The sequence below is a fragment of the Chaetodon trifascialis genome, chromosome 8, assembly GCF_039877785.1.
Source record: "Chaetodon trifascialis isolate fChaTrf1 chromosome 8, fChaTrf1.hap1, whole genome shotgun sequence".
Classification (NCBI taxonomy): Eukaryota; Metazoa; Chordata; class Actinopteri; order Chaetodontiformes; family Chaetodontidae; genus Chaetodon; species Chaetodon trifascialis.
In genome coordinates this window covers 3,151,566-3,165,018 of record NC_092063.1, presented here as the reverse complement: position 1 = coordinate 3,165,018, position 13,453 = coordinate 3,151,566, and the positions used below count along the sequence as shown (strand labels likewise).

The following is a 13,453-nucleotide window of genomic DNA, read 5'->3' as shown; positions in this document are numbered from 1 at the left end:
ACAAACTCACCACGTGGTTGATAATAACATGGGTGGGCTCGAGGGGGCGGTGGTGGACTGTCAGCAGTTATTTGAAAATATGTTGTCGCGCATGGATGAAGTTAAGTAATGATTCATCTCACAGGCTTAAACATTAAGTTGTGCTTCGGGAAAACAGCGTCGGTAACGTTATAACACAACCGGAGCTCGACGGGTGACCTTTGGTTGTCGTCGCCGTGTCGGTCTGAGAGACCAGGGGAGGAGCGGTTGGACAGACGTTAGCTAGTTTAGCTCCGTTAACCGTAGCCATCAGGAAGAAGTGTCACCGCCTGCACCAGCTCTCTCAGCAGGGACGAGGAGAGCCAGTCTGCGGTCATGGCTGCCCTCGGGAACTCTGGGGCCTCTTCCAGTCCCATGGTGATCCTGGCGCCCAAGACAAAAACGAAAAAGAAGCATTTTGTGCAGCAGAAGGTGAAGGTGTTTCGAGCTAGCGACCCTGTCCTCAGTGTCTTCATGTGGGGCGTCAATCACTCGGTGAGTAGCAGGAAGCTAACGTTGCGGTGAATGCTAACGTTAACGCCGAGAGTGCTAGCTCCGTTAGCAGGAGCGGTAGCAAGTGAGACAGACTGCCAGCTGGTCTCAACACCGAAATCTGTGACCCGTCAGATTCAGCGAGTCCAGACTGGAAAAAACACCGATGCTTTGACCAGATATCCACAGGTGGCTACCGCTGACCTGCAGTCAGACCCCTGTCCACCCGTCCACATCTGTCCACCCGTGTCTGTTACACAGATACACTACCAGCTAACAGCCATTATCATGTTATAACATTAGTATGGATTCAACATGTTTTGTAAAAGCCATAAAAACCCAGTGAGGGGCCATTGTGAACAGATCTTTGCAGACTTTGCAGAAATTTCTTATCATTTCATTGAATCTGATGGGAGGAAGAATGCAGCATAACAAGTGTAACAGCCTCTAACGTTACACTCAGGTGGACGTAAAGGTAGTCCAGATCTGAAGTTTATCCACAGAAAACTGGTCTGAAACAGTTTTGAGCTTTGAGAATTTTGCTGCGTTTCCTTTTCTTGGATCATAATATAGCTATCGATTAGCTGAAACTGTTTCATTTTGATTAATCAGTTTGAGTAATTCTCTGATTCCAGTTTCTTAAATGTGGACATTTTCTCGCTCTTTGCTCCTCTGTGAAGGTACACTGATTATCTTTTGGTTGTGGACAGAACAAGACACTTGAGGACGTCATATTGGGCTTTGAGAAACACTGCTTGACATTTTTCACCATTTTCTGCCATTTTAGAAACCAAACAACCGATCGATTAATCAGGAAAGTAATGGACAGATCAATCAACAGTTGCAGTCTTAGATCAAAATAAATGAAGGATGTTGTGATGGACATTTTTCATTGAGATCAATCGATTGAATCAAGTTCACAGAGTTCAATATGACAAACTCCTAATGATCAGTTTTTTCCATCTACAAACAGCAAAGACATTCAGTGTATAATGATATAAAACAGAGAGAATATGAGACACTGGAGAAGCTGGAACCAGAGATAGACATTTACCTGAATAAATGACCTTAACCATTAATAGATTATCAAAACAGTTGCGGATTAAATTTTCTATTTTCGTCTCTGAGTGGGCTCTTCTTATCTCAATGACCTCCCTTCTTTCAGATCAACGATCTGAACCAGGTGCCTGTTCCCGTCATGCTGCTGCCTGATGACTTTAAAGCCAACACCAAGATCAAAGTCAACAACCACCTCTTCAACAAGTAAGATGCCAAAATTCGCACCCAGTGAAGCAGGGTTGGATGAAATGTAAACAAATCAGACATGTAGAAACATACTGGCCTGTGACGCTTCCTAAAAACTGGTTTCTGAGAGATAACATCAGTGGCCGTTAGCTCTTGTTGTGCCTCACGTCCTGAAGAACGAACAGACGACACGGTCCTCACGTCGTGTTGGACTTCAGAGTCTAACTGATGTTTGGTTGTTTTGTTGTTCGTGTGCGTTCGGCCAGCTCCTCACTTTCTGACCTCTTCCCCTCATGCAGAGAAAATCTTCCAGGACATTTCAAGTTCAAAGAATACTGTCCTCAGGTCTTCCGAAATCTGAGGGAACGGTTTGGTATCGAGGATCTGGACTATCAGGTACGTGTGTGCTGTGTCCGTCAGACGTTCTCCATCGGCTGTCTGCTGTAAATACAAAGAGATGGATCTAGAAGATTCGTGAATGATGGATGAAACACTTGCCCTGTGCTCCTCGTTTCTTCTTCTCTAGGTTTCGTTGACCCGCAGCCCCCCGATGAGGAGTGCAGATGACCAGGGTGACTGTCTTCTCCTCAACTCCTACGACCGAACGCTGGTTATCAAGCAGATCTCCAGCGAGGACGTTGCCGATATGCACAACATCCTGTCTGAGTATCACCAGGTGAGGTCTGGATGCGTAAAGGAAAAGTCTGCTGGTGTTCTGTGTTTTTCTTATTGTCAAGAAATCGCGACACAAAAAAGAGTCTGTCTGCCTGTCAGTACTTTCTGACTGAGTCTGTGGCACTCGGCCCCAAGCCCATTGGTTTCTACTTTGATTTGGGAATATAGTAGTTTTGTGCAATGTGTAAAAGTCTACATTGCCAAAATCGAGTTGGAAAGCGTAAATGATGGCTGGATGCATTTACTCCTCAATCGGTACCATCCTGTAAACTGTGATGGCAGCATTTGCACAATAAAAGCACCAGCTAAAGTTTCCAGCACTGCTGTGGCTAAGGGTGGCTAGCTAACGCTGTCTCTCGGTTTATTTTTGTTGACGAGGCATCATCTGCTTGCGAGAGGTGACAGGAGTCATGGGAGTTGCTGGAAGGGTCTGCAGATTCTGCTTTGTTCAGTCTGTCCGTGCCTGCTGGTCAGCTAACGCTAACTAGCTAGTTGTTTGCAGATATTGGGCTGGTGACAGGAAACACAAACCGCAGGAGCGGAGGGGTTAGCGTGCAGAGTTTACTGCTTCATCTCTGCTGAACTGATTTTCAGATGGATGTCTGTGCTCTCTTCAGTTTTTGGGATATCTTTTGTATCCTAAAGCTTCTGTTTGCTGGCCACCTAGCTCTGCCCTCTTTTCACTGTCAATAAAGCTTAAATTTCCTAACAGCAGCTGGTCACTGCACTCATTAGGAGACATTACTGAAAAGGGTAATAGAACATTTGTTGGAGTTAAGGTGACCAGATGCCCTGAAATTTGGGACAGTCCTGAATTACAAACAGTTGTCCTGAATCCAAAAATGAGACAAAACCTGAGTTTTGATCAGTTGTGGCCACTGTTGAATGCTCTGTTGGTGTTGCCCACAGAAGGGCACTGATCCGCCTCTCCATTGGCTGCAGCAGGGACTGCTCAGACAGATGTGACAGATGTGCTGATGAAACACACTGATGGGAGTTTTATGTACTGGTTGATGATTTACACACTGTTGCATACAACACATTTTCCTGATGACAGACAGTTGACGTCATGTCAAAATAATCGGCTTCAGCTGTTTTACTGTTTGTTGACACTGAACGTAACGCACCACACCCAACACCAGCTCCCCTGTTCCCGATTTCTCCCACTCTACATCGTCCCTGTAGTCGGTCCTTTAGTGGGTATTTGGGGCAGCAGGACGGTTTATGTGCAATTGAGTCGAATTAAGCCGCAGTGTTCGTGGTCATGAAGCAACATGTTACCCAGCGCAATAGCGTGGTAAATAATGTGTGTTTAATAGTTTAGATAGCTTTTGATTGGCACGGAGGAATAAGAAACATCAGACTTTAGATAGAGGAGAAATCTAGAATATCACGACGTGTCCTTAAACATTCAGGCATGACTGAGGTTTCAGTCTGAATTCCAGTTTTCTTATGTACTCTCAGATTATGTTTTTATTATTCATTATCCTCACTGACATCAATCCAGTGCTTGAGTCATTTGAAGTGGTGGCAAATCATCCAGACTCCCTTTCAAAAATCTGAGTTTTGTGAGTCGTTGAATTTGTGGAAACTTCATCAACTGAAACACCGTCCATGAAAAATTCTTGGTCATTTGTCCCCTCTTGCAAATTCAGCATTAAGTTGTTCCTTTACTTGTCCGTTTGTCCGGGGTGTTGCAGTACCAGCGTGCAGGCGACTCGTTGTCTGGATAAATGATCCACCTCGTTAACAGCAGATCAGCTGCACAGATGAGCGCAAGGCGTCACTCTTATTTTTTTTTACTGTGGATCATTTATTTTCCACCCGGATTGTTTTCATTTCCCACCAGTTCTGTTGAGTAACGCAAACTCGGAGCTGTCGTTGCACAGAATAGTTGTATAATCATCAGAGGCGTGTCTCTTTCAGCTGAAAACAAATACCTCTGCTGTGTACGGACGCCATCACGTTACACGGATTGTGTTTACTCCTGAGATCTGAACACAACACGAGCCGGACGTCGTGTTCACATGCCTCTCCTGACACAGATCGCATGTTAATAGCATTTCAGTGTTCCTCCTCCGCCTGCCTTCTGCTCGTTCATTCAAGGGTCGAGGTTGAATTTGTTCACTCAGCGTTCGCACGGTATCGTCTCACAGAGCCGGGATCGTCCGCTTCCTGTCTGCTGTCCTGAACTGTGCATGAAGCTGTGTCTCTGCGTGTCCTACTTACAGCACTTCTCTTTAACCTTTGTTTGGACCTTTTGTCGCTGAAGCTCCTGAGAGCTTTTGTCACAGAGTTCCCAAAACGAGCACTTCCTGGGGTGAGGGAAGTTGACCCAAATATGACTATTTTTAGATGAAACGTCTTGCCGGGAGCAGCAGAGCAGTGCAGCGAGCGCAAAGACACATACACGTTCGACCCGAGGACGGCAAGCGTCTGTCCTACCGACGTGTCCTTGAGCAAGTCCCTAAACCTGACTCTTTGACCTCCCTGCGGGGAAACCGGTCACCAACAGCAGACCGAGCTCAGGGCAGAGAACAAACGTTCTGTTATATGACCGTCTGTTTATTAAAGATATTCAAATGCTCGTATCAGCACATCTACGCTCATGGAAACAGCAGATAGCGTTTGTAGGTGAGATAAGAGCACGGGGACATGTTTCCACTTCCAGTTTTTTCTCTCTATTAGCTTTAATTTCACATTCGCTGCTCGATCAGAGTCGCTTGGACTCTTCAAAACTGGGTCTCACTTCAGGCTGAACAGACCAGCGAGCAAACTTCTGGCTGCTTTGAGCTCTTGTTGGAATGTGTAGCCTGTGGTTAGGCGGCCCACAGAGAGCTGGGAGGGAGACGAGGAAAATGGCAGCTCTGTTTCAGACTGTTTTTTAATTCACTTTGCCCTGAATGAACTCATTGTTAGCGGAGCTCCTGCGTTGGCATCGCGCAGTTCGCCGCATTCATCGTGACAGTTTATTTGATCAGTTTTTGCGCTGTAGTTTCAGAGGTGCGTGTTTGACGTGCTGAACAGCTGCTTTGTGTGAACCAAATGAATCACTGAAGCTCTGGGACGTCTTGGTTTTTTCAGCTGAGCATCGGGACGCCGTAGCTTTGAAGTGAAGGCTTTATCCTTTTGTACTTGTAGGCGTTTTTGGCTGAATTCTCAGAGTGTTTAGGATCAGGTTTTGTGCTTTTTGGCAGCTGCAGGGGTTTTGTCTCGAGGTCTTGAGACCAGCTTTTCAAACAGTCTGTTGTTGTGCTTCATAGTCTATGGCAGCCTCTAAAGGCCAAATCAGTGACTTTCTGACCACGTAAATTAGTTAAACCCACATTATCGATTACGGATGGAGACTTGGTGTCTTATGTCAAATGAAAACATTCATAACTTTGATTATTTAGCTGTTTAATGCTCATACATGTATTTAGGTTTCAAGGCAGAGAACACGTGTCACAGTGTGTTATGTTGTGTCACTGATGAAGTGCATCCTCCTGAAGCTCAGTCTGTGGTTTAATAAGGCGCAGTTTAGATCATTGTGTCGTCTGAACCAGACTGTCAGTGCCGGCCTGAAGGCAGCATCTCTGATGTGGGTTCATGCTGTTGTCACTCAGTTTGGTGCAGAGCTGCGAGGATCAGCTGATTAATCCATTTAATGGATCTACAGGAGATGGGGTTAGGGTTAGATCGTTGATTAGTTCGATGATTGTTTCGAGCCTCCAGCTTATCGGCTGTAGGATTTGCTGCTTTTCTCTGTTTTGTGTGATGGTGAACTGAATATCTGGAACTGATACTCAGACAAAACAAGCATTTATTGTTAATCAGTGATAAATTGATGAATTGAGAAAATAATAATAATAACAATAATAGAAGGTGGGGCGCCCCTATAGCTCAGCTGGCAGGGTGTGACATCAGTCCTCTGCAGTGGCCGCAGGCTCGACTCCCACCTGTGGCTCATTTGCTGTGTGTCATCCCCTCTCTCTCTGCCCCCCTTCCTGTCGTGCCCTCCACCCATCTCTATCATAAAGGCTAAAAAAGCCCCCCCTCCCCCCCAAAAAATAATAATATCAGGTAATAATAATGAAAAGGTAATTGGACAGCACCTTATAGCACTTAAATACCTTAATGGACAAGTTTACAACTGGCCTCTCACACACACACATACACACACACACACACACACACACACACACACACACACACACACACACACACACACACACACATACAGTGCTGCGGCCTTGGCGTGGACCGCCGTGTGTCTCCTCTGACACCCGTACAGTCGCCCACCACAGACTTCCACCTGTCCAACGTGCTCAGGTGACCCGGTGCAGAGACAAACGTCTCTCTGCTCCAGGAGGGTTAAAGATCAAATAACCACACACAAACAAAAACACAGTGAGGACGTGTAGAGCGACGTCTTTTAACATCCTGCCCAGCGTGTCCCCAGGGACGCTGAATGAGGACAGTCTATTTTAACTGACTGCTGCGAGTGCTGAGCGCGGCTGACAGCCCAACCTGGACTGACGCATTAATTGGCCAGCGTTAGCCTCCATGCACGGCCTTTTACTGTATTTTTGTACATTTAGCATCGAGACTTCCCGTCACAGAATTCCTCTTTCTGCACCTGCCATGCAAACTGACTGCTGTTTCCTCTCTGCAGCACATCGTGAAGTGTCACGGCAGCACCCTGCTGCCACAGTTCCTGGGCATGTACCGGGTGAGCGTGGACAATGAGGAGACCTATCTGATGGTCATGAGGAACATGTTCAGCCACAGACTGGTGGTACACAGGAAGTACGACCTGAAGGTGAGGAGGAACTGCTCGGCAAACGCTCCGACCTTTAATCACACACGCCGCCTCTCGTCCCTGCAGAAATGAGTTTTGTCTCACGCGGCCCAGAGATGCACAGGAAATAAAAACCCACTAATTCACACCTTCTGCTCTCAGACCTGAAGTGGCTTAATATCCTGTTTAAGATAAGATAAGATAAGCCTTTATTGATCTCCACAGGAGAAGTTCAGATGCTGCAGCAGCACAGGGACAGAAATGAGTAGAGATGATGGAGAAAGCAGAAATAATTAGAAAAATACATGAAATAAAAATAAACCATACAAGAGCAAATGAAGTGAAGATTGCAAGGTGCGTGTGACACGAGTATATGTCCAACACGTCTTATCTGTTTTATTGTTATTGTTCGTATCTTTATTGTTATTTATTTAACTCCATTTAGTTTTTCTGTTATTTTAATTGTCTGATTTTATTACGTCCCTGCGCTGGCGACAGCTGTGGCCGAGGGCTTTGTGTTTGCAGGTTGTCAGTCCGTCCCGTTCTCGCCAAAGCCGTAAATCAGGAGCGTCTTGAGGGAAGGTCTTCAAATTTGGTGCAAACGTTCACTTGGACGCGATCAGATTTTGGTGGTCAAAGGTCACATAACTCGTTTTTAACCACCAAGAATTCATAACGTCAGATATGATGAAATGATGAAGTGATGACACTTTAAATCCCGAAGGTCAACTTCACTGTGACATCATAACACTCAAGACCTGAAGGACAGACTGAGACCATATTTCACCTCTGCTCAGATTCTGAATTTGTGACTCTAATCTTCAGATCTTCTGTGCTGTCAGCTTGAACTTGTGTGTGAAGCGTCCACATTTTACAGTTTGTAGCTTCTCTGCAGCGGCGTCCATATTTGAAGCTTTGTGATTGGTCGAGCTGATTTTGATCTCCAGGTGACTGTCGTTGCACCGTGTGATGAAGCTCTCTATCAGTCCTCTGGAAAAACTGTCTCGACAGTGTGTTTCTAACTGGACAATATTCTCTGGAATCATACATGTCGAGACAGTGAGAAAAATACACTCAGGGTACTTAATAAGTACTTCACTACATGTATTTTATATGAGTGCACAGACTTTGATGTCAATGCAACGTGACTTGTTGGAGGCAAACAACCATGAGACGGTAAATCTGGTTTTTACTGTTGTTGTTGTTTATTGTTGAGCATTTTATCTCATTGTATTTTTTGTATTATGTTAATTGTCTGATTTTATTTGCTTCAGTCCTGAAATATTTTAATCCTGGTTCATCCATGTAAAGCACTTTGTAACCTTTGTTTTTAAAAGTGCTGTGTAAGATAAGTATTAGTAGTAGTAGTACGTCAGCAGTGTCGACCAGAATGATGTCTAGTAGTAGTAGTAGTAGTGATCGTTGGTGTCTGTCTGAGATCAGTCACTGTGTTTCTAACGTTTGCTCTTGCAGGGCTCTCTGGTGGCTCGAGAAGCAAGTGACAAAGAACGGGTAAAGAAGCCGCTCGCCTTCTGTCCATTTCAGCTGTCAGCTCTGATCCCGCGTGTCCTAAACGTGTGTTTTATCCCTGAAGGGAAAAGAGCTTCCAACCTTCAAGGACATGGACTTCAGGAACAACATGCAGAAGGTTTATGTGACCGAGGAGCAGAAGGAGAGGTTCATGGAGAAGGTCAACAGAGACGTGGAGGTGGGTGACATGTTGAGCGTGACGCCTCGCTGTTGTTGCGCAGCTTCGCCACACGGCGGCAGCATCGGCTCGTCAGGGAGGAACCGCTGCTGCGGTGCCATTTTGGCAGCAGGAGGATGGATGAGAAGTTCATTTAGTGGTGACGGAGGTGAACTGAGGAGATCAGTAGATTCACTGGAAACTGTTTTGGTAATTGTTTGAGTTGTTTTTTGTTGTGAATATTTCAGAATCAGATGAAACTTTTTTATTCAAATTATCACGTCGAATGAAAACATACAAACCACCAAGAGCTGCTCGACACCAGTCGCTCATTTCTGGGTTTCTTTGTCTTCTGAGAGTGTTTGAAGACGTCACTCTGACAGTCTGCAGATTAATGGATAAGGAAGATAATGGTTAGCTGCAGCCTGGACGTGACGCAGAGCATGTTCCCATGTCAGACCAAAACGTTTGCTTGATAATCAAAAGTTGTCACTAGTTGCTCTGCTGTCATTGGTTAATCATCTGTCGGCGACAGTTTAACCGTCTGTCCTCTGACAGTAAATCAGTGTTGTCAGTAAATCAAATGTTTCTCCAGTTCCTGGTGCGGCTGAAGATCATGGACTACAGCCTGCTGCTCGGTATCCACGATGTGGGTCGAGCCGAACGGGACGATGAGGAGGGCGAGGAGGTTTCCAACGAGGAAGAACCAGAGGCGGAGAACGGGCTGGCACCGGGCGCTACGGTGGGCTCGTACGGCACCTCTCCAGAGGGAATCGCTGGCTACATGTCCGCCTGCAAACCTCTGGGGCCCGGCGAGTTCGACCCCTACGTGGACGTGTACGCCATCGGGAGCTGTGCAGGTGAGCAACACAACGCCACCTAAGACTGACACCAAACTGTGCCGTCTGAAGATGAATCTCAGCGGCCTTTCCTCTGGCAGTAGTTTGACGTTTGTTTGTTTAATTTAGCATATAATCTGCAAGTTCATCTGTTGCAGCGCCTCCAAAGTCTGGATCTGTTTGTCTTAAATGTTCCTCTGAAGTTTTTACACATGTGCACGTGTTTTAGTTTCAGCCCCACTCTCACCTGGAAAACAAGATTTTAATGTTTGTTTCTTCACTTGTAGCTTTCACATTCAGTCAGTCCAGGCTCGCTAACGTCACCCTGATTGTCCTCTGCCTTTCGTCTCAGGAGCCCCTCAGAGGGAGGTCTACTTCATGGGCCTGATTGACGTCCTCACTCAGTATGACACGAAGAAGAAAGCCGCTCATGCAGCAAAAACTGTCAAACACGGGGTGAGTATGGCGGGAGAGGAAGGAAGGAGGTGGAGGGCTGGTCGGCCAGTCGCACCTGCTGACGTTTGACTGAAGTCCACGCTGCTCATGGCGACGCTGATGTTCTGTTCCTCCTCTTTGTCTCCCTCCTCTCTCTGTGTCGCAGGCTGGTGCTGAAATCTCCACGGTCCACCCCGAGCAGTACGCCAAGCGATTTCGCGACTTCATCTCAAACATTTTTGCGTAACACTCGGCTCTGAACGCTGCCAAGTTCATCCGGCTGAGAGCTCGAAGTCTATTTTAGCATTGACCAAAAATAGTCTGCGCTCGCAGATTGTTACGTAAACGTAGTGATCTGAGGGGGGACTATTTACGTTGTAGCAATATAATGTACTACTTCTGATGCATCTATTTATTTTTAAGATTTAAGGAACATTTCTTCTAGATGTTAAGCACTGTTAATGGAATAACTCAGTGAAGTTCATGGAAACAAACTGCTGTTGATCAGTGTTCAAAGTGTTAGACCACATCAGTGCAGATCAAATCATATTTTTCTTTTTTTTTTTTTCACTCACTTTTGTCGCGCTCCCCAGACATGAACTAAACTGAGGAGGAAGAGTTTGAAATTTTGGGCGCTTATTTGCTTTCTTTCCAAAAGTTAGATGATCTTAATCCCACTCAGTTAAAGGTGTGTGTGATTGAAAAAGCCTCCCTGTTTTGTTTATCTCTTGCATGCTGTGGTTTCCCATTTTTCCACTGATCATCAGGTGGGAGCATGCTGAGATCACAGCAATGCACCAACAAGAGCAGTGAAGAAGAAGACTGCATGCAAATAAAAAAGGATGGTTCTCAAACTGGGGGACGGGCCCCCAGACTCTAACCCCACAGAAAATAAACAAGAGTGCACCGACGCTGTCACGCTAACGCTAAAGATAAACTTCCCGCCACAGCTTTAAAATATGAAGCTACAGGTGGACCAGCAGAGCGGTTAGCATGCATACTGAAACCTGTGGGAAGCAGCTCGGCTGGTTCAGTCCAAAATGAACAAAACTCAGCTGCCATCACGTCTGAAGACGACGGCGTTTGGTTTGAGAGGTTTCCTGCACAATGTGTCAGTTTAGCGTTTTGCTTTTAGCATGGATTAAACAAATGAGATGTTAATTAGTGAGCTTCAGAGGTGCCCGTAGGTGGATTTTGTTACCTCTGGACAGAACCAGGCTAGCTGTCTACCCCTGCTTCAAGTCTTGATGCTAAGCTAATCTGACTGGCTACTGGTAGCTTTGTATAAGACAGTGTTATTCACTGTGTTTTCCAAATTGTCAAACTCTTCCTTAAATCTTAGAATAATGAATAATCTGTGCTATAGATGGGTGTTTAAAAAATAATGCTAGCAGACTCTAAACCTGAGATGTTATTTATGTGTTGAAACAGGCTATTTGAACGCTTAGAGTGCCAAATGTGTGGGATCAAAGCTTTATCCGAGCAGGATTTGCACTTTGCATACAATTAAGTCAACTGTGTCGTGACGGAGCAGTTAAACGAAACAATCTGAACAGATCCAATCCTGTTTTCCACCAAAGTCTAGATTACAAAGAAAAGGTGCAGCACAGCCTTGTCGGTTGAAATGGTAAATGTGTGTATTTCAACAGAAAGCACATAGTGTTATTCAGCCTGTAAACACTTCTGGCAGCCCTGCATTGCCTGTAAAGAGAATGTGGGCTGGCTGGCCTTCACCCACAGCTGAGCCCACATCCAGGAAGGGACCTGTCCACCTTTTGGGATCAGTCCTGCCTTTTTAATGAGAATCCTCACGTGACATAATTCAAAACATTAAAAACGAGCCCATCCTTCGTTCATCCTTCTGGACTTCCTCCTTCTTGAACATGTAGTGTTGTGCATTAAAATGGAAAATGTGTGCTATGTGCATCATTGTGATAGGATAAGAAATAGAAAAATAGAGCAATAGAACTAGAAACTATTGTCTGTGTATTGTAATGACGTGTGAGATTTAGGGTACAGTACTGTGTAAAACATCGATGATAACACTACATTTCACTACAGTAGCTAATGCAGTTAGCCTTAATACAGTGGTATGACACAGCTTTCCGAGACACTGGCAAGGCAGCGTAGACACAGAGCAGTCTGTGTGATGCCTCATCTACTCCATGATTGCACATGTTGTATTTTTGCAAATCAGCTTTTGGACCAAAATATATTTTACAGAGAACTTCTGAAAAGTGTTTGAGTCGTTATTATTTAGAGTATTTCCTGTTGGAACTTTCACCTGCAGATAAACTGTAGACAGACGAGACTTTGATTTGTGATTAAATCTGTGTAAAAGTAGTGACTTTCCCTTTAGCCTCAGCTGAACTTTCAGTGTTAATTATGTAAGAATATCAATCGGTAAGCCAGTCCGCCACTGTGGCGTGTATGCACCAAAAATTTTATTAAGACTTTCAAGCTCGGCAGAGGATGAATCTCGCCGACGCTGGTTTTCCTTCAGCGCCACCAGCCGGCTGGTTTTCAGTATCACTTTGGAATACAGTTACCTTTTGCACACATTTCTCCTTCAGTAATATGCTGGAAGAAAACTTGATATATGACATGAAAGGACCAGAAAACCAAGCTTCAAACAACAAACCTGCAAACAACAAACCAAACAAAGCAAGAACCTGATCGCCTGATCTGAAGCTGCTCAGCAATGTTTTCATCAGTTTTCACAGGCTTTTAAGCCAGTTGACAAACGGCGTGATTCAGCTTGTTTGACAAACAGAGGAATCATCCGAATGATTAGCAAAGATCACGTCCACCTCCTCAACTGGGAGCTCCATGTCACCAGAGGCCAAAGCCCACACCAGGTTTACTGTGTGAGGTGGAACAAAGAGGGGAAGCAAATCCATCTCATAACAACAGTGTCACCGGTATCAGTAGCACAGGAAGAAGGCCCACACACGAGGCTGAGGAGGCCGGTTCTCGCCTAATGTTGACTGCAGCTCCGTTATCTGACCAGAGACGAGAGAGAAACCCGTCAGAGATAAATGCTGAATCGTCACATCTGTCTTTTGGTTGGCAGTCATCTCAAGAACTGATGAATTGAGTTCAGTCCAAGTACGACGTTCAGCACTGAGAGGTGATGAAACCGGCCTGATTAGATTTTCCTGAGTGTGCAGGAGGAGAAGACTGATGGGTCACCTGGTCATGTCTCTGCAGAAGAACTCGTGTGCATGAAAGCATTAATCTGTCAGAACCTCTCATTTATGAAGGTGGAGATACTGCCCTGCA

The 13,453-nt window shown here is 45.4% G+C and overlaps 1 protein-coding gene across 1 annotated transcript; it reads left to right on the top strand.

The window, feature by feature from the left end:
* pip4k2ca (phosphatidylinositol-5-phosphate 4-kinase, type II, gamma a) lies at window positions 1-12,404 on the top strand. The gene is made up of 10 exons (XM_070969087.1): window positions 1-513; window positions 1,676-1,773; window positions 2,055-2,151; window positions 2,282-2,431; window positions 7,085-7,231; window positions 8,684-8,722; window positions 8,805-8,918; window positions 9,493-9,757; window positions 10,089-10,192; window positions 10,338-12,404. Exons 1-10 carry the CDS (start codon window positions 355-357, stop codon window positions 10,416-10,418), a joined length of 1,254 nt encoding a protein of 417 aa, XP_070825188.1. The 5' UTR covers window positions 1-354; the 3' UTR covers window positions 10,419-12,404.
* Window positions 12,405-13,453: the final 1,049 nt, after the last annotated feature.